General features: G+C 39.4%; 2 protein-coding genes across 2 annotated transcripts in view; one reads left to right on the forward strand and one right to left on the reverse strand.

Annotated features, from left to right (window-relative positions):
• The first annotated feature begins 9,882 nt into the window (after positions 1-9,882).
• Positions 9,883-15,433, forward strand: gosr2 (golgi SNAP receptor complex member 2). Its single transcript, XM_043235827.1, has 6 exons — positions 9,883-10,056; positions 10,567-10,631; positions 12,347-12,455; positions 13,743-13,875; positions 14,008-14,148; positions 14,770-15,433. Exons 1-6 carry the CDS (start codon positions 10,028-10,030, stop codon positions 14,929-14,931), a joined length of 639 nt encoding a protein of 212 aa, XP_043091762.1. The 5' UTR covers positions 9,883-10,027; the 3' UTR covers positions 14,932-15,433.
• Positions 15,434-16,969: 1,536 nt separating this feature from the next.
• Positions 16,970-24,414, reverse strand: part of gpatch8 (G patch domain containing 8) — a 30,868-nt gene continuing 23,423 nt past the window's right edge. Inside the window, 6 exon segments of the mRNA XM_043234931.1 lie at positions 16,970-19,927; positions 19,930-22,117; positions 22,207-22,337; positions 22,481-22,624; positions 23,790-23,876; positions 23,967-24,034. Coding sequence (XP_043090866.1) covers positions 18,173-19,927; positions 19,930-22,117; positions 22,207-22,337; positions 22,481-22,624; positions 23,790-23,876; positions 23,967-24,034 — 4,373 coding nt within the window. The 3' untranslated portion in view covers positions 16,970-18,172.

The raw sequence follows: 24,414 nt of genomic DNA on the forward strand, positions 1-24,414 counted from the left end.
ACATTAAAGTCAGACTCATTGTAGTAATTCGATCATATAAAAAGGGGTCTTAACAATATGCTCTCATATGCAGCACTGGAATGTTAGATTAATTACAGTGTATTGTTCATTCAGGCAATTCATTTAATTTAACCAGATTCACCAGATCCTGTATATAGGTTTTTGACTTGATTATGTAATGTTTTTTTGTATTAAGTCTAAATTTACTTCCACAATAGATTGTCCATTGTTTGCAAGCCCTTTGTTACTTTTTAACGAGGGATAAATTACTACATTATAAAGTAACATTGGATAATTATATATCGTAATTCTAAAAACACATTTTCCTCTTCAATATAGACCTTAGTCATTTTAAGTATTACGTTGAATTTAACACAACATAAAACGAGGCTCTTATATATATTGACTTACACTCGAATGGCATGTACTATGCTTTCAGGTCCTAGATTACGTCATTTTCACTCACAATATGTAAAATGTCTATTAAATTTTTGTCTACTAATTTAATATAGCACTATCCTGATAAAGAGTATATTTAGATAGTTTTGTGATTGTATAGTGCAGCTAACTCCTTCTTCAGAACAGCAGCTTGACAGCAGAGCTCTGCCCTAGAAGAGGGATCATTCACAAAAAGCCTATTGTATGTTCATTTATTAAATATTCTGTCAAACTGGATTCTTCTTTTAGCTTCCTCAAAGAGTCCTCTCAGATCTAATTAATTAATACATTTTACTATATTTAAATCTGAGAAAAGAGTCTCCAGATACCATCAGGCCCTGGTGACATTCATAAGCTAATGTCATCATAAGTCATCACAGAGCACATGTGCACGTACACAGCACTTTATTATCTGAACATTAAAGCATGCGTGCATTGCCGTGTTTGATGTGTCTAAAGGTAATAGTCCCAATAAGACTCTCCCATTCTCTGTTTAGCCTTAATGAGAATAATAGTAGTGCTCCATCAAACAGATCTGTGCTTTCACTGTCTGCCTAGACCTCGTAATGACTGTTTATCAGTACTTACCTTTATTAAAGACGCACAGAAAAAGGTTGGAAGTGAAACTGGCCACGTTTACAAGACAACAGCCACGTCATGTGGCGGCTTTGTGAATAAAAGCTGATTTGGTACAAAACCAAAGTCTAAAAACAGTTAACTTAAGCTTCGTTGATGACATTTAAGCACACACACACACACACACACAGATTCACGCATGCTTCAACAAAGGAATTTCTAACCCTTGGGGCATGTCAAGGAGAGAAAGGTAGAGTTCAGACAGAAGGGAGGAATGAAGAATGAGTGAGTGAATGAGTGAATGGATGAATAAATGAAAAATGTGCAGCAGAGAGATGGCTACTTTGTAAATAAGTTACTGTTTGACGTTGGTTTCACACAGAAGGGACAGGGATGCTATGGTGAACAGCAGGGGGTCTGTGAGGGATGATACAGCACTAGTTTAATAACGAATCCTAAAGCCTTCATTTCCCCAAAGCCCAGCGTCCACAGCCTTCTTCTCACGCACACATCCCCTAGAGAGAGGCTGCAACGGCGGAGACAGTGTGTGTGTTCCTCGGTGAACGGCTTTGATGTGCGACTTTGCATCCTTATCATTTTTCTTCTCATTTGCATATGCAAGCATGTTTGTGTGGTGATTATTTTAACATCGAGCATGTTTTACTGTAATCGTAATGTGCGTGTGATGTAATGCTGTTTTGTTTGGACAGCGAGGTCAAGCAGGTAGGTCTGTTACCCTCTGGGGACACAACGCTTTATCTGCCATCGTCAGTGTGGATAGAGAACAGACGCACACAGCATAAAAATGCCATGTTAGCTCTTTGATGAATCAGAAGTTAATTAAATCTTTAAATACTGCGAACCAGCCAATGACAGTGATATGTAAAAGACATGTTTTGTGTGTGTGTGTGTGATTGTGTGTTTGGAAATTTTTCGTTTTGGTGGGGTGGTGAACTATTGAATCTGTTACAAGTACCATTTTATTCTTAGTGTAAATAATAATGTTTTCCACCATAAAGAAGCTTTCTGAGAAGTAAATGTTTCTAATGGATGTCAAAGGTGCTTCATGGAAACATAGAGAACCTTTATTTTTAGGAGGTCACGTATAGTATACATTTTTACTAATATAATTTTCTGTTGCTAAGCAAATGTCCTTTATCCATAATGGCTTACATAGTTTTACATTGATTACTGGTTTATGCGTTACCTATTGGAGCAAACTTATGCTCAGCTCTTTAGCCTTGAGCAAGAACAAATTTCTATGAATTTCTTACTTTATGATTTGCTATGAACCCTACAAAACCACCTCACAAAATACTAAAGGAAAGACAAAAAGCCTTGCAGAAGAACAGAAGACATTCCTTTTCATTTAAAAAAGATAAGGAGAAATGTAATAAAAAGATATTGTCTGAAAGTTTCTGTGAGTGAGGGAGGGAGTGAGTGAGTGAGGGAATAAGAGAGTGTGTGTGTGTGTGTGTGTGTGTGTGAGAGAGAGAGAGAGAGAGAGAGGTGGACGATGGCACAGGGTAAGAATTTGGAATGTGAAATGAGTAATGTTATTGCTCAACCCACATCACAAAGCCACAATGCCTGGAGCTATGACAAGCTGAGTGCATATCTCCATACCTCCATCCATCCCTTCATCCCCTCATCTCTCTGTACTTTTTGCATTCTTTATCCCTTCATTTGCCCAGCTGTCTATAATCATGAGTACTGTTTTAATTAAATAATTGAATCTAAAATCCAGTCCCTGTTTCGGGGAGATACAACAGTGGCTTTCAAAGAGTCCTAATAGGCTATACGGCACTTTTCAGTGTTTGTATGACTGATACACACCAGTGTTTTTGCCGTCATGGTTTACAAGTTTCAGACAGACCTTTAGTCCGTGTATTCCGGTGGTGGAGCACCGACTCGATCTGTTGGTTGCATGGTAATGTCAGTAGGTGGCGACAAATGAGTGAGTCATTAGAATCACTCACTTAACTGATTCATTCAAAAGACTGATTCATTTTAGAAGTAAGATGAACTAAGCTTTTAAAAAATTAAAAGACCTTTAAGAAATACTGCTTTCATAACTTTGCAGTTGGTCTGAAAATCAGCATGGCTGCCATTACCTGCACCATCCTGCCCGTTGCGGTTGTGCTGTGAGTGAGTTAATTAAAGGCATAGTTCAACCAGAAATGAGAATTCTGTCATTAATTGCTCATTATCATTTCATTCCAAACCCGTAAGACATTGTTTCAGCTTCAGAACACAAATTACAGTTTTGTTGGTGAAATCCGAGAGCTTTCTGACCCTGCATAGACAGCAATATAACTGAAGTGTTTAAGTCCAGGAAAGGTGGAAAGGACATCATTAAAATATGATGTGTGACATCAGTGGTTCGAACATAATGTTATGACTGTATAGTGTGTGCAAAGAAAATAAAAATAATAACTTTATTTAACAATTTCTTCTCCTCCGTGTCACTCGAAAACATGTGTTCAAAAGAATGTCATGTGAAATGCACAAGCATGTGTCGTTGTGGTCTCTTGAGCATGCAAAACTGACACCACTGAATAATAATTGAATAAGATTCGATTGAATAAAGTAATTATTTTTGTATCTTTGTACACAAAAAAATATTCTCCTAGCTTCACTGAACCACTGATATCACATGCACTATTTTATCCATGCCCTTACTACATATCTTGGCATTGAACGTTTCAGTTACATTGCAGTCTATTTGAATCAGAAAGCTTTCGGCTTTCATCAAAAATATCATAATTTGTGTTCCAAAGATAAAGAAAGGGTGTATGGCTTTGGACACAAGGGTGAGTAATTAATAACAGAATTTTTATTTTTGAGGGAACTATCGTTTCAATCTAAATGTCATCACTCACATCACAGTGAATCCAGTATTTATCAGTATTTTTCAATAATCAGTTTTACACGGCACAATACTATTTAAAAGATCTGTTTCATCACGAGTTGAGTGAATGAGTGAGTAATAACCAACTAAAGTTGTCTCTTTAATTGCCTCTTTTGCGACAAATTTTTGATTTGCTAGATCTCTGAACAAACAGGTTTGAGCGCAAAGGCTAGATGCCGAGTTCATCAGCAGATGTTTACAGATGTCACAGACTCTCTTTTTTCTCTCACATGTATACTTTGCACAGAAAGTTGCAAATTAATTCTTCCACAAGACCAGAAGGACAAAAGTTTTAATAAAACAAAAATGGCGCCTTTCTCAACATATCCTTGTTCAGCCTTGCATCACACATACACACACACACTTAACAGAGTTTTGTCTCCTCACTATCCTGACTGGGTGGCTGAGGGCTGGGAAAACTGTGAAGGAGGATTTCCCATGAGCCTTGGCATAGTGTTAAAGAAACACCTGTTGGGTTAAAGACCCAAAGCCACCCATGATAACATTCACTCCACACATATCATACACTACATTGTTTGAAGAGCACTACAACACCCTGTACAACCGATGTTTTAACTAAAGATTACTCAATTCTATTCTAAACCATATTCAGTACCTGTGGGATCAAATCCATTCTTGGACCTCACCTCCATTAGTGGAGAAAACAAGAGTTTCCCAGACTGATCAGCAAGTGCACTGAAGATAACAACAGATAGGAGGCAGGAGCAGCCTTCACTCCTCTCTTGTTCACATCAACATCCAAAGTTTCATACACACACACACACACACACACACACACACACACACAACATGTGTTCACCTAAAAATCTCATGTGAATAGAGCTCTGTGTGCTTCTTTCCCAAGCCTGCACTCTTTTCATAGACATTCAGCCATCTGCACACTGATCATTTTATTACATGAACAAGCATTTTTAGTGTTGGTTATTTGATGTTCATGAAAGTTCAAAGTGGGATTCACAACACCTATAAAAACAAGAAAAGGGGTAGGGATAAAAAAGAAAAAAAACCCACAAGGTCAGTAGATGCATTTTTTTTTCAAAGCTTTTCAAAGTGCTATAGTGCTGTGTTGTGTGAGAGACACTAAAACAACAGTCAAGCATGTCCAGCTCATGTTTACACAGGAAATATTGATGCATGGAAAAGCGATGCATTGCGATGCAAAACCGTATTGTGTATGAACAGCACTTAAAAAGTGCTAAAAAATATACCTGCACTATAAAAAATATGTGTCATTCTAACGTTAAAACCTCGTAAAAAATGGCTACAGATAAAGTTTAACAGTAAATTCCTGTACTACATACATGGAAAAACTGTAAAACATCTAATCAAAATTAATTGTACAATTACAGTAAAATGTTGTTAATTGTACAGTTTTTAGATGATATTCCCAGAATTCCACTCGATATTTGAAAGCATTTTGCTTAAATAATCATGTTATTTTTATTAGTTTATGTAATCATTTCTGTACATTAGGGCTTTATGTTACATCTTCTGTTGTTTAATGAATGTTTATTGCATTATTTCTTGTGTGTTACCATGATGGTGTTCGAATGACGTTGTATATATTTCTGTGTGCGGTGGAGCTGCTTGTGATGAGCTTTGATTCTTCATGTGGCTTTCTTTTTCACCGCCTGCATTATTATGGTGGTTGTCAGTATGTTAAAGATACAAAACCGATTTTTGGGTTGTTGAATTTACTGATTTACATAATTTTTTTCTTTTTGTAAATTACAGCTTTATACTTTATCTGTTTATTGTGAAAACAATTACATTCATTAAGTTTTTAATTACATTCATAAAATTTGGCTAGATGTGTAACAAATGTTTTGATTAGTTAAAATGTATAAGATAAATATATACACTTGCTTATTTTTTTAAACCTGTTTCATCTACAGTAGCCTATTTATGACTGGCAAATTTGCATCACATTAAGTTTTTTAAGCATATGTTAAACCTTTAATCCAAATGGACAGAAATTAAATATGCAATTAAAAACATAAATCTTAAGTCTAGGCCTAAAGATTTATTGGAGTGTGTGCCGTGTGTGAGTTCAAAGATCCACTTATAAATACAGAGGTAAAATCACAAAGCCTTAGAGGCATTTATTAGTTCTCAGTAACTTCTCATCAGCTGAAACAAGTGTTGCATTCTTCTCCTCAAAATGAAAAAAGTTCAGAAAACAATAATGAAGGAGAAAACCGACATCTGGCATCCAAACATTTCTACCCCGGAGTCATTTCAGCATCATTTGCGAACTTCTTCATCATGACATCACAGATTGCCACCTTCACCTGCTGTCAAGATAAAAGACGCCTTAAGTGGTTTAAGTGATTTAATAACATATTATTTTCTCTTTATGCATGAAAACACACAAAAACGCCTCCCACTGTGTATTATCTCCACAGAACAGCAGAGATGTTACTATGGTGTCTAAAGTAAGACTGAAAAAATAACAGTTCACTCACTTTTCACAGCATTTTTTATACATTTTTTAAACAAAACAGGTCATCTGGGGCAAATCAGCAAATCATCAGCACCTGACAAAACCCCCTGCCTCTGGTTCACAGCTGCTTGAGTTTGTGCCTATGTGTGTGTGGTGGCAAAAGGTTGAATGATGCTTTGTCGCCGGAGGACAAATTGCTTTGACATGTGTAACCTCGGAAAATATGATCGAAAACATCACCCAGCCTCACTGCTCTCTATCTACTTCCTCTTCCTAGAATAATCATCCCCTTCTCCAGCGCTTCTCCCCACCTTCATTTCTCATGATGACTCCTGTCTGCTTATTCCTGTGAAAGTCTCCTTCCCTCTCTCTTTCCCTGAATATCCCTCATGGCCTCAGGAGGTGTTATGACAGTAAGGATGGAGTGTGTGAAGAGCAAGAAGGAGCATGAAGAGAGATAGTGCTGGGGGGCGAGCTGGATGGAGGGGAGATGGGAGTTAAAAAAGGGGCACTGTTTCAGTAAGGTAGCCTGGAGAGACAGACATCAACCACCATTCGACCTCCATTCAGACCTGCCCGTCTCACCCGCCACACTAATGGGGGGTAAGCATCAACACCAGTCAAAACAGGTAGCTGCCCTGATCTTGAGTAGGACATAAACACACACTCACACACATGCAGACAAACTATAATTACACACACCTGACCACCGCAGACCTCTAAGGGAAAGAAGAATGGCTAGATGTACTGGAAAGGATATTAAATTATTGAAAGTGGAATTTTTTTTCTTTCACTACAGCATAAATGTTATGAGTTATTAGCTTAAATCACAGCATGCTTTGAAGGATGCAGGCTGTCAAACATAACACAACATCATAGCAGTGGTCATTTACTTCGGAGTCTAAAAACAGGACACAAAATAATGTTAATATTTTAACGTTGTAAGAAAACCGCTTGAAAAGTTTAGGTTTAAGTACCGACTTTAAGAATGCCAGGCGTACATTTGAATAAAAACACCACTTATTTAATTACAACAGATTATAAAAAGGTGTAAACATGAATAATCCAGCTGTGTTATTTTGTATGAAACCACCATGTCTTGTTCTTTACACACGCGCACACACACACACACACACACACACACACACACACACACACACACACTCAGACCGGTCTCTGGAGAACTCAGTGATGACATTGTTGAGGTTTAACCACAGGGCAAAAAAACCCAACATAGCGAAATCAATGTCACTTTCATCCACTCATTCTCTTCAAACTGTGATGAACAGGTCAACAAACATCCACCTCATCTGTCTGTCTCCTTTTTGGAAATTTTGATATCATTATTCTTGTGTCTGTGTCTCCGGGCATGGGAGGCACCAGATCAGACTGGTGTGTTCAGATACATGGCTGCGGAAACCAACATAATTAGACAAAGCCGGGACGAGCGTAAGGAGTTGACAAAATCTTGCCCCAAGAAGTTTTGTCATTATGTTCTTCCTGTCACTGACGCTCCATCAAGGGATGAAAGTTGACACACCTTCCCCCGGGCCTTAAGCTGTAACCATGCTATAAGAATGATGGTATTTGCTTTCATAAAACTACAATTGCTGCTTGATTCATGTTTCACATAAATGATGAATGGGATAAAGGTTTACATTAATAGCTGTCATTTAAAGGGCTTTATGGAACAGATTTCTGAATGTAGGGAAAAATAGCCTACCTTAACTCACACTATTTCAAAATATAGATGGTTGCTAATTGCTGTTCATATTCTAATCTAAACAATCAGATCTTCCTTACAAAAAGTTAACCCTATAATTACCCTATAGTTTTCACAAAATACAGGGCTGTGTTTTTGCACAGGGACAAAATTGTGTTTGTCTTATGTCTATTTTTTATGTTTCTCTCTGTATTTAGCAATTTTGTATTATGCCGCAATTGGTTAATGGTGGGCATCTTATAGTTAACATTTCAGTTAATGTTTTGTTTAATGATGATGTAGCTGTATTAGTTTTAAGATTTTAGCATAAAAGCTTCTGTGGCATTTAGTTTCATTGAACTTTATACGGAACTGTATAAGGTAAAATCTTTTCGTCAAAATTAATTCATAGACCTAATTTTGTCGGCTATTATTAATTGAATTCAGGTTGATGGTTTAATTTTTGGCTTGCTTTTTCAATATTCTTTATTCCAATAATGAGAATATACCTAATGCAAATCTTTAAACTTATTTATATAATTATTACTCTTCTATTATTCACTTTTCTTTAATTCATAGGCTGTTATTGTAGTTTTATATATATTTTTTTAACTTTGCCTCTTCTTCTGTGGTTCCTTTAAAATATGGTCTGCCTTAGGGCTCTATTTTGAGTCCTAAACTGGTTTCATTGTATATGAGCCCTTTGGGATCCATCTGTCATCATTATGACATAGATTTACCTTTCGCTTAAAGTTGGAGATGAGCAGTCTTTGTTACTCTGTCTGGATGAGGTTAAAGTTTGGCTTTCTAATAATTTTCTTCAGCTCAATGAAAGCAAATCTGAAATCATAGCATTTAGGCCACCAAATTTTAATGAGAACATAGTCAGTACCCTTGCTCCTTTAGATATGAAAAGTTAGTAAATCTTGGGGTTGTTATTGATTCATCCCTTAGCTTTGATAAACAGATTAATTGAGTTATAAGAAGTAGCTTCTATCAGCTGAAAATTATTGCTCAAATTAATGTTTTGTTGTGTTACATTAATATTAATATTACTCTGTTGTGGAGATGGTTGTTTATCACTTTGCAACTGGACTACTGTAACTCGCTCTATATAGGAATCAGTCAGCTGCATTTATCACGTCTCCAGCTTGTACAGAATGCCGCAGCCAGACTTTTGACGGGCACTAAAAAAGAAAGCACATCACTTCGGTGCTGTGTACTCTCCGCTGGTTACCAGTCAAGTTCAGGATCAACTTCAAGATTATATTGTTATTAAAGCTTTACATAATTTGTCTCCAAACTACATTTCCCATCTCATAGGTTCAGTTCAGGTACACTTCAGTTAGGTCTCTAAGATCATTGAATCAATTGTTGCTAGCTACTCCTCACTGTCTAAAAAGAGGTCAAAAGGCGATCACACATTCTCAGTCGTAAATGTCCTAAAAGTCCTAAATTGTGCAACAGTCCCTCTTTATATTTGTCAGCCTCCATCCATGGAGGTCTTTAAGTCTTAGCGGAAGATTTATCTGTTTAGTTTGGCTTTTGAAGTAGGGAATCTTGTAATCTTGAGGCCCAATTTAAATTTGTATTTGTATAGACATGACTTTTATTTTATATCGTGAAGCACTTTGGGCAACTACATTGTGTTTAATTGAGCTATATAAATAAATTAAAGTTCAAGTTGAAGTGGTCTTACTAACTAAAGCATTAGTAATGTCGAACATGATCCGCCACTGCTGGCGCTGTTCTTTTTTCTCGCTGTTTGTTTTTACTCAGGCGGAGAGGGCGCCTAAAAGAGGTCCTTTTTCCTGGTGACGTGTATGCTTGACAACGATATGTGAAACTAAACGAAACGGAGGAAATAAAACATTGCATAACTTTCCTTTAAAGCCGTTTTACCGTGTTTTAGTGGCGTCCTTAACCGTCACTGAAGATGGAGACGCTTTACCATCAGACCAATAAGTGAGTTTCTTCACACTGCTGTTAATTTAGCTATCTTACCAGTAAACAGAGCTATTTACTGCTCAGATGCTATATATGCTGACCGTTTTTATAAGTTCGGTGTAACATGTAAAAAATTAAAGGCTTTTTGATATATATATATATATATATATATATATATATATATATATATATATATATATATATATATATATATAAATAGAATATAAACTGCTGTCGACTGACAACATATGTTAAATGATGATGATATTATGCTTTCTGTATGACTCTCAGTTAAAAGGTTTCGTTATTCTTTCATTACGGTCTGTCAGCTGGTTTAACTCATCAAACGTGAGGTTGTACTGTAAGTTAGGTAAATCTTGTATAATGCTATTATCTGTCTGACAGCAGACGTCACACTAGATAGCGGGACATCCATAGGGCCCTGATGTGTCTAACATTCATTCACTGAACGCACTGTGTATTAACCCCTTTTCTCTTATCTCACTTGTCCGTGTCTTTAACTTTCAGACAAATTCAGGAGGTTCAGTCTCACATGGGACGACTGGAGACAACAGACCGACAGTCAGTCCATTGTAAGTGTGAGTGTGTGAATGAATAAAGATCCTCAATGCCACAGAGACGAGAGGATTCAAATAGAAAACATACTCCAAAACTTAATGGCAATTAGTGCTGGTCAGTGTGCTTTATGAATATGAACATCATCCAAAAGCATTTTCATTCCATTTTAATTCCATTCCATAGTAATTTCTGCTTGCTATTTCTGTAATTGACCTGTATTTACTAGATAAATGGCAAGCAGAATTTTTAAATGAATGCTGGAAAAATATGCATCGTATTGCACCAGATACTTAAAGTACACTCGTGTATGTACTAGGCTATATCTGTGAACGGCTTTATTGTTTTGTATATCATTTATTGTGTTGTTTGTTGAATGCTGAATTTGGATATGTGAAACTGACATGGTAATAAAAAAATATAACCAACCATTTCTATACATACAGTTATAATTAATGTAATTACAAGATGATCCTTCTCTCAATTGTTTGTTGTAAATTTATATAGTGATTAAATATCATTAGTTATTATAATTTGACGTATAGTCAAGTACAGGGTTGCATTTCTCAAAACTAATTATAACCCCAAGTAGTTTCTAGAGACCATCTATTTATCTGTTTAGGCCTACGGTGCTTTTGGGAAACCCTATCCGGAGTTAGCGGATGTCCTGGGCCTAATTTACATGTGTATAAATTAACATTTTCTCTAAAATGTGATCGCCACGACATCCACTAATATGGTCCACAACCACCTAATATGGTTTCGGTGATCATATATAGCAAAAATGTTTAGACCCTGTTTAGCCTGGTATTATCCATATGTGATCGGATAATGAAGTTGTAAAAACTGGGTCCAAGCAATCCGCTTTGAGCGTCAGGCAGAGTCACTCTGGTGCCACCGAGCAGCTGAATGTTTTGTCGAGGTGGAGCTTATACAGAAAGCCAGGCTGGTGCCTCGGCAGGAAGGACAGGGAGGAGTGATGGGGTGGGGGGCATGGAGACTCGTAGAGGGCTGTGGTGTTGTGGCTTTTTGGTGAGTCTGAAAAAGATAACCGTCTCCTGCCCATTCTGGTGACATCATAAAGAGATGTCATAGGCGGAAAGGCCGCATAATGCATGCATAGGTCTGTCTGTGTGAGAGAGACCGTGAGATTGCATTGTCTCAGAGGGTGGGGGGGTCAGGGCAGACTGCGTGTATGATAAAACTTTCCCACCAGTCTGCGGCTCTCTCCAAGGAAGCGGCACTTATTGCCAATCAGAGGATCTGCATGTCAAAGCTTGACTGTCTCTGCCTGATATTGTTTAAAAACCCCTTGCAGTTTAGTGCATGCATTTGTTATAATGAATTGGCGTAATAGTTTCTTTTTACATTTAAGATGATTCACTTGTAGTGACGCCACCCCTCTTTATTTAACCATGGCTAATTTTTTACATTTTAATTATTTGTACATACACTGCTATTCAAAGGCTTGTTGTTTAAGATGAAAAAAAGTAATACTTTTATTTAGCAAGTATGCAGAATTGATGTAAAGCGTTACTGTTTTCAACGTTGATACTAGTAAATGTTTCTTGAGCAGCAATTCAGCATGTTATATGATTTCTGAAGGAATAACAAAAACCTTTAACAAATCTTACAGACCACAAATAAGAATTTTAGCTGAAGTGTACTTGATATGATTCCTATTTGTGTACTTATGTTTCTGAATCTTGTTTTTTTTTTTTTTTTTTTGCAGTACTTGAGAATGAACTCCAAGCAAGAATTGATCAAATCTTTAATCAGCTGGAGCGTCTTGAGATCTTAGCCAGTAAAGAGCCTCTAAACCGCCGGCAAAACGCCAAACTGTGAGTGCATCAGTGAAAATATCCACCAGTGCCTCATTCAATCACACAAAGGTGCCGTTCTTGTCTTGATCCAAGGTTGTTTTTAGGCAATTAGAGCAAAATATACTTCCTATCAGAAGATTAAATTGGTTTGTAATTAGATCTGTAATCATTAACCAGTGTATGTGGAAGCTGGACTGTAGTATTAGTGGATAGATCAAAGTTTAGGGCATTCATGAGCTTCTGCAATCATCTCTACCGTGACGTAACCCATAAGAACTTGAGTTGCTCTTTCCTTGTAGTAAATGCGTAATGTAAGTTGTTTTGAATGAGAAAGCCTCTGCCAAATGAAGAATAATGTGATGTGATGCGAGGTGATGAAGGTGAGTGTGTTTGTGTTATACGTGGCCTGTGGCAGTGAGATCCAGTGAAAACATTCCGTCTGGATTCACGTCATCACCAGCATTCCTGCCGTGTGTGGCAAAGCCTGGCTAAAGCACTGCACAAACACACCTGAGGCCAACACACCTGTTACACTCACTCACAACCAACAACCAACTGTGTAAAGAACAGACAACTCTTGAAGAGTGGATGTGTGACTGCGTGTGTGAAGGATCTCAAACACACAGAAACAACAGAAGCTTTTCACACAAGTCTAATAATGTGATTTGTAGTTTAACAGAGTAGGCTTTGAACACGCTTGTCATTTAATTAATGGTCGTATTTTTTATATGTTCCAATATAATTGAGTCAAAACAGCTCAGCAATAAGGATTTCTGGCCCAGTCAACCCATTGGTTCATGATCTGTATGTTTCCTGTAAATATTTTCATTGACCCTACAACTGTTTTTGCATTTTTCAAAAGATTATTTATTTTTATATATATATATATATATATATATATATATATATATATATATATATATGCAGTAAAAAAATTGTATGTGATTTAATCATTGTCCAACACTAATTATATATAATAATAATTGCAACATATTTTTAAATAATGATGAGATAAAATAATAGCAATGAGATAAAAATTAGAATTGTAATTTTCCATTAATAAATGTGAATATAAAAATAAAAAAATCTAAATCTAAAATTATTTGTTTTTAATTTGCAGTAATATCAAGCCACAGTTCTAACAACCTGGCTAAAAGATTTTACATTAGCCCTGAGCCTTTGTATTGTTGAGCGTGTGACGTTTTATACAAACCACATTTTTGGCTGTTTTTGAATGCAAAGCTTCTTTCTGAACTGTTGCATCACCAAACTATGCTGCTGTGTGGTCTGTTTTTCGCTCTGCAGGCGCGTCGATCAGTTGAAGTATGATGTGCAGCATCTCCAGACAGCCCTGAGGAACTTCCAGCACAGACGTTACACTCGCGAGGCTCAGGACAGAGAAAGAGAGGAACTCTTGAGCCGAAGCTTCACAACAAACGTCAGTAGACCACACACACCTTCTTCTGCCTAGCTTCTGCCAAGACTCTCTCTCTCTCTATCACTCATCAGTCTATAAACCTACATCAAAGTCATTTAGATTTTGACAGTGCTGCGTGCTTTTTATGTGAAGGATGCAGATACCTCCATCCCTATTGATGAAACCCTGCAGTTTAATAGCAATCTACAAAATGCTCACCGAGGAATGGATGACCTGCTGGGCTCCGGCTCCAGCATCCTTAATGGCCTGAGAGACCAGAGGAGCACACTTAAGGTGTGTGTGATGCACACAACACAGGGCGGGTTCGACTCTAGAACAGGAAGGGGATTATTTCCATTCTCTTATCAGGGTGTTTCTAAATGTTTCAAATAGTGCTGGACTGATTGTTGATAAAGTGCTGATGGCTGATTATAATACAGTTTAATGTAGACACGAATAATTAACACAATCGATATATATATATATATATTAGTCAAATGGTTAATCATAATTAATTACATCCAAAATAATGTTTTTGTTTACATGATATGTGTGTACTTCTAAAAATGTCATGTCTATATACTATATATATATATATATATATATATATCAATCAATATACTTACATTTCATGTAATTGCCAAAGCGACATGTCAGATTTAGGTATGAATGACAGCGCTGGACACTGACCGTGTGTTTCCAGGGAGGAGCGCGTGCTCTTCCTGAAGCTCCTGTGATTATCACAGAGCACGAGAGACCATCTCTGTCTGTGCTTTTGGGGAAATGGCGGGTGATGTGTACCTCAGATTTTACTGACCGAGTGAAAGTTTATCTGTTGCTCTCTGTATTTAAAGAGAAGATATGCTATACGAAAACTACAGTTTTTCATAACATTCCTCTCCTTGTGTTTTTTAGGGTACCCATAAAAAGATGTTGGATGTGGCAAACATGTTGGGTTTGTCGAACACGGTCATGCGTTTGATTGAAAAGCGAGCCTCGCAGGACAAGTTCATCATGATGGCGGGAATGCTGGCTACTTGCTTTGTCATGTTCCTGGTGGTGAAATACCTTAGCTGAACTCTCCCAGCTTTAGCCGACCCTGCTGCTCGATGGCGTCAGTGGATCATTCTGGGTTTCATGCCGCGTGCTTCACATCTGGGTGTGCTGAAAGAAAATCACAGAACTGCCTTTTTGCAGGACGACTGCCACTCTCAACGTCACAACTCAACTTTTGTGTCTCTGGTATTTCTTCTTCGACTGTATTTTAAAGACATTGAATCCTCTTGTAACTTTCCCCTCAGCTGATTCTGAAAAAAGCAGCTAATTTGTGTGAATGTGAAATTTTATTTTGGAATCTAGACTGAATTAGAAGTATTAGAGCAAACAGTAATTAAAGACATTAAGTTTTGATTGAGAATTGGTCCGCTATTAGCTCTTCATTGCCACCTTCTGGGCAACAAATGAAAAATGGTTACTCAATGCTTAATTTGTACTTTTTGGTTAATAACTCTTCTAACCTGTAAATACTCATTTCTGTGCAATAAACTCAAGTAGCCACATACGTCCAGCTCTCCTGAAATGTAAAACTCTACACTTGTTTCATGCCGTTAAACTGTGATTGTGTACGCTTGGATCTACGCAGGAGCCATGGCCTCCGGCAAACAGGAAATGAGATGTCTTATTGGACATCTGCTGCATGGATCTTGACGCTGTTCGCACACATTCACACATGCTCAAGACCACAGCAGCATAATCCTGAACAATATCGTCCTGCAGCAGCCGTACATCATTTCTGTCTTTGCCACTGTCATTGAAATTCACATGTTGACCAACAGGATAAAATGCTATTATTAAAAAAATTACATTAAAGTTAATAAAAATAGCTACCTGCAGTTATTTTTCTTTCTAGTCAGTGTCACTGATTCAGTGAGTAGATGTAACAGATTTATGCAGCCATTCATATTTTTGTTATGTCTTCTAAAACTTAGCTCTGTAATCTTATAAACAGAGAACATTGAAAGCTCTTCATACTTAACAGAATATTGTTTCTTTCAAATGATTCCTGGTGAAAACTTGGCGATAATAAAGTATTGTCAAGGGCCAAGGCATTTAATTCCCCTCCAACAGCGTCATCTAGTGTTTACAACCAAGACTGCTGTAGAATTTGGGTGAACTACTTTGGGTTGAACTTTACTCAAGTTACTCTATGTGCTTTAAACTAATAGATTTGTGTTAATAGATTTTGACGTCCTCGTTCCTCAGTACAGCATGTATGTACAGAAATAATAATTTTGGTTCAACATAGGAAATGCTTTTGATTGTTAAAAGGTTAAAAATCGATGCCCGCACACAGACTCGGATCAACAGAAACCTTCCTTGGCGTGCCGGGATCAGGATAAGCATAGGCTGCTTTTATTGTCGTTTGACTAGCAAAACAAACTTTTTTGTATATTATCAGGTTCTTACTAAATCTAGCAGAGCTTATTTTATTTGCCCAACGAAATCAATTTCAGCCACAGATGTGTCACAGACGGCATATCTTGTCCGGTTGCTTGCAGCTGGGCTCGCACTTCCTGTGGTTCACCACTTCCTCAGCAGCGAGGACAGGTCATGGTGGTTTGCACAACAAACAGCCCGTCACTAGAAAGCGGTGTTTTATTTATTCAGTATTTCTATATCTACCTGGTTTTATTGCAAATATCTTGCGGTGCCGTTTAAAATTACGGCTTTCTTTATGTATTGCAAGTTAAACTGAAATAGAAAATTATGCAGCTGTTCTTTACAACCATAAAAGGCAGTTTTCTACAGAAACATTTTCATACGAAGAATATATATATATATATATATATATATATATATATATATATATATATATATATATATATATATAAAATATGAATCAATCACACTTGTGCACCAGAATTACAAGTCAAAGTTTTTATTTGCTGATGCATCAAGAGGATTTAAAAAAAAGCTAATGTCATTGCTGCCATTTACAGTACAATTCATATCAACAAAAGTTGCCACATTCTGCCGTCCCTTCTCCACTTTCCAAAGACACTCCTGACCTTGGAAGTACCAGCCCTGATCATGTTTACATATGCTTTTCCACCCATTTTCCATTTCATAATTTTTTTTATTAGCATTTTTAAACAGGTGTTACAAACCTTTATTTTACATAGTTTCACTACGTTAACATTATTTACACTTAACTAATTGTACAGAAAGAAAACATTTTCGAAAAACAAAACAAAACAAAAAAATCTGAAAAATAATTTAAAATCAAATAGAAAATAAAATTATTGCAGAATACTACAATCATACAGTTGTTACAAGATGCAAAAACAGCATCTCAAAATGTACATTTTTCAGTGCAAGATTTCACAATTTCAATAACAAGGAATGGGAACCTTCAAATCCCAAAGTGTAACCTGTTATGTAGTTTCAACAGCCTGTGACATTATAAAAGTTTTGAAATCAACATGTACAATGTCTGTTCCATTCACTATTTTTGGAAAATTTATATTGATTTACAACCAACCCGCAAAAATAGCTTAACACAGTTGAGTGCTGAGTATGGCTTTTATTTGAATCATCTTGTTCATGTTGTTTTGTGACACCCTTTTGATTAGAGTATGGTACAACTGTTTCTGATAATTGATATGAGCTGAAAAGGATAAAATATTACAACATTTCAGCAAACCAATCATCAGTTTAACACACCCTGCTTTTGTATAGCAGGCTGAAGTGTATATTTGCATATTCATACAATGAGTTAATAAATTCTGCAACTTTCATGAATGCTTAGTACACAGAAAACAAGTCTCCAAAAATGACCCTCAATATCACCCAATATCAACTGTACCAAAGCACGCTAAAAGCCTACAACAAAGATCTTGATTATGGCTTCAGCCAATGAGCTTTAGACAAATAAACAAAGATTTATGACATACCATAGAAAACTAAATATGCCAGTGGTTTCCTAGTTATTATAAGATTCACATCTTGGATTATGAACCAATTCTTGCAACTCATACTCCTTGTGTGAATATATATATATACACATGATGTTAAATACATCAACCTGCCAGCCTAGCTTCTGGTTCTGTCCATTACAATCTCAAATGCCAGCCAAGATCGTATTCTGTCCTCAATTCAAATGTACTCCTAAATAACCCTGTTGAGGTCCGTCTAATGTAGCAGAGCACGTAGAGGACAGTGTGTCGCCAGATCGTGTCAACCGGTAGCTAAATCTTTTTTAGCTATTCACTGCTGGGCCAGGCTGGGCCAGGCCCTCTCTTTGAGAGAAAACGGATTTTCAGGAGCCATGGTTTGGAGGGTGCTGAAGGTCCTGTCCTGAGAAGATAGGGTGAAGTAGTGGGTGTAGCTGAAGCGCAGCTGCTGCCGCAGCAGTAGCTGGCCGGGGGGCAAAGAGAGTTGGGTAGAGGGCAGCGTGTGGGACGTGGTGTAGAGCGAGAGGGGTGTGATGGAGCGCTGAAGCTGGTATAATATGTATAGGTTGGCCTGAAAGGAAGGCAGTGTGGTGGGCTGGAATCAAGCCGGTGTGTCCTAAAGAGTGACCCAGTGAGTGACCCAAAGAATGGCCCAATGGTGACAAGGAGATAGGGGTTAGATGATGTTGAGGTATGTGGTGCACCTGGGCCAGCTGGGCATGGGCAGGGTGAGGATGATGTGGGGTATGGGGATGGATGCCCATAGCAGCAGCATGGTGCTGCAGGATTGCGTGCTGGACTGTGGTAATCGAGGTAGCAGAAGCTGCAGAAACTGAGGGTTGTTGAATGTGGATAGGCTGCAGTGCAGCTGGTGGGGGTGGAGGCGCAGGGGCAAGATTGGCCGCTGCTGCCAAATTAGCTGCTGCCGCAGCAGCTGCAGCTGAAGGGAAGGTCTTCACCTGCTTGGCTAACAATTGCTGCTGAATGTGCTGTTGAGCTGCCTGTTGCAACTTGCTGTATTTCTCCATTTCCTCTGGGGTAAAGGTGATTGGTTGACTTTCTAAAGGTGCAAGACCATCCTCTTCAGGTTCCATGCCCATTTCCCCATCCTCCATGTTGGGAGGGTAACCAGGGTAGGCGTGCATAGTAGGCTGCGGACCCATTTCTGGCCCCATTAAATGTCCATCCAGCATGGGATTGTTGGGGTCTTGTCTGGGTTCACCTTGGTATTGAGACATCATCAGTGCTGGATCCTGTTCATATTGTGGTTGAGAGTCATGAAGGGCTGGAGGGTCTGAGGGTGGATGTCTGGTCTCCTCGGACACCGCTGCACTTGATACAGCCTCCTCCAATTGCTGCTTTTGTTGTTGCTGCTGCTGTTGCTGCTGCTGAACTGGTGGTTGAGGTGGAGGAGGTGGTGGTGGAAACTCACGGATGGGTTCTACCAGGATAACCTCATTACTATCTGAAATTTTCCCTTGCTCTGACTTTTCGCCATCGGTTGAACGTGTAAGAGGAAGTAACGATGGCTTCTTTCCTGCTTGGAGCTTGCCAAAAAGGGGCAACATGCTTTTATTTCCAAGGGCAGGGGGGAGCTTGGGCCCAAAATATCCCTGTGGAGGGTCCTTGATTTTGAGGCCTGTCTTGGTGCCAGTACCAGATTCATCCCCTCCTTTTTTAGACTGGATTTTCTCCAAGAGTTGTCGAGCTGTGAATGAATTTCGATGCTCTGCTGCCCCTCCTCCCTCCTTTGACGAAGCTCCACCACCACTTCTTGTTCCTTGCGCTGATGACGAGTTACTGTTTCGAGTTTGTGTGCGGGAAGAGGACCTTGGAGACTGGGAACGGTAGATTCGTGACCGATTGAAATCTCTCCGCCGGGTTGAGCTGTCAGATCGTCGACTGTGACCGTGCCGATGTGGAGATCCCTTTGTGGAGCTAGATGAGCGACTAGCGGAGCTACGACTGCGACTGTAGCTGCTGCGTCTGTAAGAACGAGCGCTGCTACTCCTACTACTACGACTGGAGCTGCGACTACTGCTTCGTTGGTGTCTCCGCCGATGATGCTTCCTGCGGCTGCGTGAGCGGGAGCGGGAACGGGAGTCCTCCTCTGAAGACGAAGGGTGTAACGTCGCCTGTGGGATCGCCCACTATCACGCCTTTCATAATCCGAGTCAGAGGAAGGTCTTCTAGATCTGCGGCGACGTCCTTCATCGCTGTAGTCACTGTAACTGTCTGAATAGCTATGGCTACGGCGACTGTAAGCACTGCTCCCTGCTGAGGACCGCTCAGAGCTACTCGAGTAGGATCGACTGCGAGACTTTTGACCTCTGTGGCGTCTATGGTTGTGATCTCCTCGGCGAGATGACCTACTGCGTGAACGTCCTGATCTCCCAGAATCATCACTGCGATGTCTTCGCTGCTCACGTGGTGGCGTAGAACGACGCCGAGGGGGTCGAGAACGTTGAGAGGATGATCCACCATCCTCCTCACTGTCACTACTTGGAGGTCGACCTCCACTTATGCTCTTCTGGGCAGAGGCAGAGCAGGAGGCGGCAGGTGTGTTAGTGTCAGGTTTAAGACGTTTAGTACCATTGTGTTCCTCCGTAGAGCTAGGCTTTCCTGCACTGCTTTCCTCAACTCCAGACCACTGAGAGATTTTGTGGGAACGTTTTCTCTTTCCTCCTTCATGGGACGTGCTTACTCCCGATGACTGAGCAGTGGCTACTCCATCTTTGTCATCCTTGTCTTTCTCTTTTTCCTTGCTGTCACCTCCCTCGGCTTCAATTTCATCAGTGCTACGTGGTTTGTTTTTGCTTTTCTTTCTTTTGTGTTTCTTTTTCTTTTTAGTTTTCTCTCCTGGAATCTCATTTTCTAACTCCCCCTCCATGGCTGCTTTTTCTTTACGTTTGGAACGCTTGCTTGACTTCTTGTGTTTCTTCTTCTTCTTCTTTTTCTTAGACCCTGCAGAGACATCTTCATTACTTTGTAATTTCTGCTCATTGTTCTCACTCTCAGCACCCTCCTCTTTCAAGGACGATTGTTCTTTTTGAACTGTACTGGATCCTGCAATCGTTGTAGCAGCGCAAGCCTCTCCACTAGTGGCAGGAGTATTGTCTGTGTTTTCAGGCTTAGACCCCTCTTGTCCTTCAGCGCTAACTGGCTTGGCAGGTTTGCTGTTTTTGCTTGCCCAGTTTCCTTTGTTTCTTGACAGTTTGAAGTCAAAGTAAAGAGGATTACAACTGTAGGAGAGGGATGGCTGAGCCTTAGTAAACTCCAACAATTCAGAAGGCCACTGCAGTGTGGTGCTTTCATCCTTGCTTAGCACAGGAAAGAAGGGTCCAGTTGGCATGCGGGGACCTGTGTCTGTATGCTCGGACATTACTTGCTTGGTATCAGTTTGTTGGGATGAGCTATCCACCACTATTGTATCACTTTGCCCTGCAGGTGTGATTCCTGATTCTTCCTCTGCCTTCACTGTATCTGATGTGGGATTTGTATTTTGGGCCTGTGGTGGTTCATTCTCAGTGTCTTTTTCAGATGTGCAGATGCTGATTTTGATATGCTTTTGCTCTCCGTCGTTATCTGATACTGCTTTATCATCTTTTGTCCCATCTTCCTCCTCTTCCTTGCCATCACACTGGTCTGAAGCCTTCATGAAAAGCAGAAACTGGAAATGCGGCTTGACCCGACAATGTGCAGGTGGTACATAATGGTAATACTGTGGTTCCTGTCCAGAGTAACCTTCCTCCTTTTTCATCATCATCTTCAGTTTGTTCAAAGTAGAGGCCAGGGCACCTCCATCATCTGGCTGTGACTGGTCTTCCTCCCCCCCACCACATCCACCACCACCACCACCTCCTCCTTCTCCTCCTCCTCCTCCTGCTGCTGCTGCTGCTGCTGCTTGAGGGATATCCGTGGTGGAAGCCACACCTATGTCCTCTGCTCCAGTCTTTTCTCCTCCTTCTTCCTGACCTTCTTCTCCTTCCACCATCTCCTCACCATGGTCTGCAAACACAGCAGCAGCCGTCTCAAGCTTGACTGGTGCTTTCTTAGCAAAAGAGAAGGAGACACTCACTTTGGGAGCCTGTGAGCCTCCAGAAGGAGAAGAGCTAGCTTTGTTAAAGCCAAAGCTGATGGCAGGCCCTGTTCTAGGGGAGCCTTGACCACTAACACTACAGATTCCTTTATCTTCAATAGCTTCCGTGTTGGTTTCCACTGTCATAGGCACTCCATCCATAGAGTCCTCACCCTTTTCTCCATCCACTGCCACTGTGGTAGTTTTAAACATAGGGCCACTACCAGAGACACTGCAAAATAAAATACAGAATGAGAACCTTTGCTACAACTGGCAACCCTCCCTTCAAAACCATTAGAAGTTCTGCTCAATTTAACTTACTGGTCTTGCTGTTTTCTCTGTTCTGCCAGTTCATGAAGCCGCCGCAACATCTTCTCCTGTTTCTTGCCATCCTTCCTGGAACGAGAAGACACATTGCGGGCAAACTCTCTCTGCTTCAACTCCTTCAGTCTCTGTAGGATTAAACAGAGGAATAAGAATTTGTTATGAGATGTAGCAGCACAAGTGATCTTTGAATATGAAGAAAATTATTCTGTGTACAAATGTGTTCTAAGTTCATGCTAAGTACAGTCATGTCAATGTAAATCTCTTATACCTGCTTGTGTGCATGATCATAGGAGTTGATGTGATTGTCAAACTCCTGATGTTTCTGGTATTGCTTATCACACAGTTCACAGTAGAAATTGGCCCTCAGGTCTTCTAAAGCTTTTGCTATGGCTTTTTCCTTCTCCGCATAATCCTGCAAAACACAGAACAACATATGACATATTAATGTACTCAGGTTGAACAGGCTTGGAAAACTGACTAGCATAGGCAATTTTTTTTTAATTAGCGGCAAAGGTAAATAAATATGTTGAGTCATGTACTGCATATGTAGCATATTTTGTCAAAAGACATTGAGTTTTTGTGAAGGAGAATGCAGCATACATATTAACATTTATATCCTCAAACACTACAAAGCTTTAGAGAGAGACACTTTGCTTGGGTTACTCACAGTTGTCCTCAATGATGTTTTTGTATGTTTGTTTGTATGTGGTTGAGATGGAGTGGAACAAGAGAAGCTTTGTATCTGTCCAAGTGTAGTGACTGTAACAAATCACTCTCAGACATCCACAGAATTTTAACTAGATACGACTCATTGCTACTCTATGACAAAAGAGGGAACCGAGAAGGACTGGAAGGAAAGAGAAATTGTGCATAGGTCTGACCATAAAGATATTTAAATGCCTATTGACCACAAGTTTATGATTTATTAGGGTCTTCATGAAATGCTTATGCAAAACAACACCCCTTTTACCTTGTCAATAACTGCTTGGTTCAGTGACCTGTTTGTGCAAGTCTCTTTAAATGATAATGCTCCTTTCACCCTGCTCCTCTCTTTGTTGGCACATTAGCATCGAAAAACAAAACGAATGGCTCTTTAGAAGGGTTGGGTTGGAAACCCGGTAACAGTATGGCACCCGTCCCTAAGTAACTGGTATGTACTGAACCATATCAGAACGTGGATTCCAGTTCCTTATTTCAGTGCCATGCCTGAATGAGAAAACCAACAAATCTTTGTAGTATGGCGAGTGTGCCTGTTTTTTTTTTCCACTTTCCAACATAAAAACACAACTTTGGACATAATGCACTAATGAATGCACGTGAATGCACTAATTACACTGTGACGGCAGCAGATAGCTTAGCTAGTTAATGGAAGGCTAAGAAAACCCCCCCAAACTAAAATAGCTATGCTAAACATGCTTTAATTGAAATGCCTAAAGCTAACCTTCCCTTACGTAATTATTATTATAGAGATTATCATAACCTTTTTACACCAAAATACTAGTCAAATGCTTCCTTCTTATATGATACATAGGCTACTGTAAAAAATAAATAAATAGATTGATATAATAGAATCTCACCTTGTATTTTTGCCGCTGTTCCTCTGTGTCTTCTTTTTCCACTTCCAACACCCGACGCTTCTCTGTGGCATCTTCTGCATAGTCCAGCTGTGGGCACCAACATACACACTACGGTTAGAGGGGCATACTTTAACGTTAACATTCAGTAAAAAAAAAAAAACAACAACTTAATTTCACCTCCATTTCCATGCGGCCCATTCCCATGACATCATATTTGAGGACGATGGGCACAGGGTCAGTTCGTCCTATGATGTTGGGGGGAGAGGCAGAGAGAGAGAGAAGGGGCAGAGGTTAGACTTTTGCTCAGATAGAAGAGAAAATTCGGGGCGGGACAGCCTGCTTAGAGCACAGGGTGCTGGGTTAGAGAGACTGCCTTCAAGTGCAAGAGACCAGAAAGCTACAGTGAACCAAACTCTAGCCATTCTCACAGCTTCATGTGCAGCTCTCCTTTAAAAGGCCATTCCAGGTGCTGCAATGAGATTGTAACTAAGCCTAGATTTAATTGTTTACCAATTTATTTTGTAACAAACTGCATACCCTGATAGAAACTTCTGTTTTAAGAAGCGTGGGAGACAAAAAGTTGGGCCGAAGTTTTCACTGAATTTGCCACAGCATCCCTACAGTG

This window comes from Puntigrus tetrazona, chromosome 3 (genome assembly GCF_018831695.1).
Source record: "Puntigrus tetrazona isolate hp1 chromosome 3, ASM1883169v1, whole genome shotgun sequence".
Lineage (NCBI taxonomy): Eukaryota > Metazoa > Chordata > Actinopteri > Cypriniformes > Cyprinidae > Puntigrus > Puntigrus tetrazona.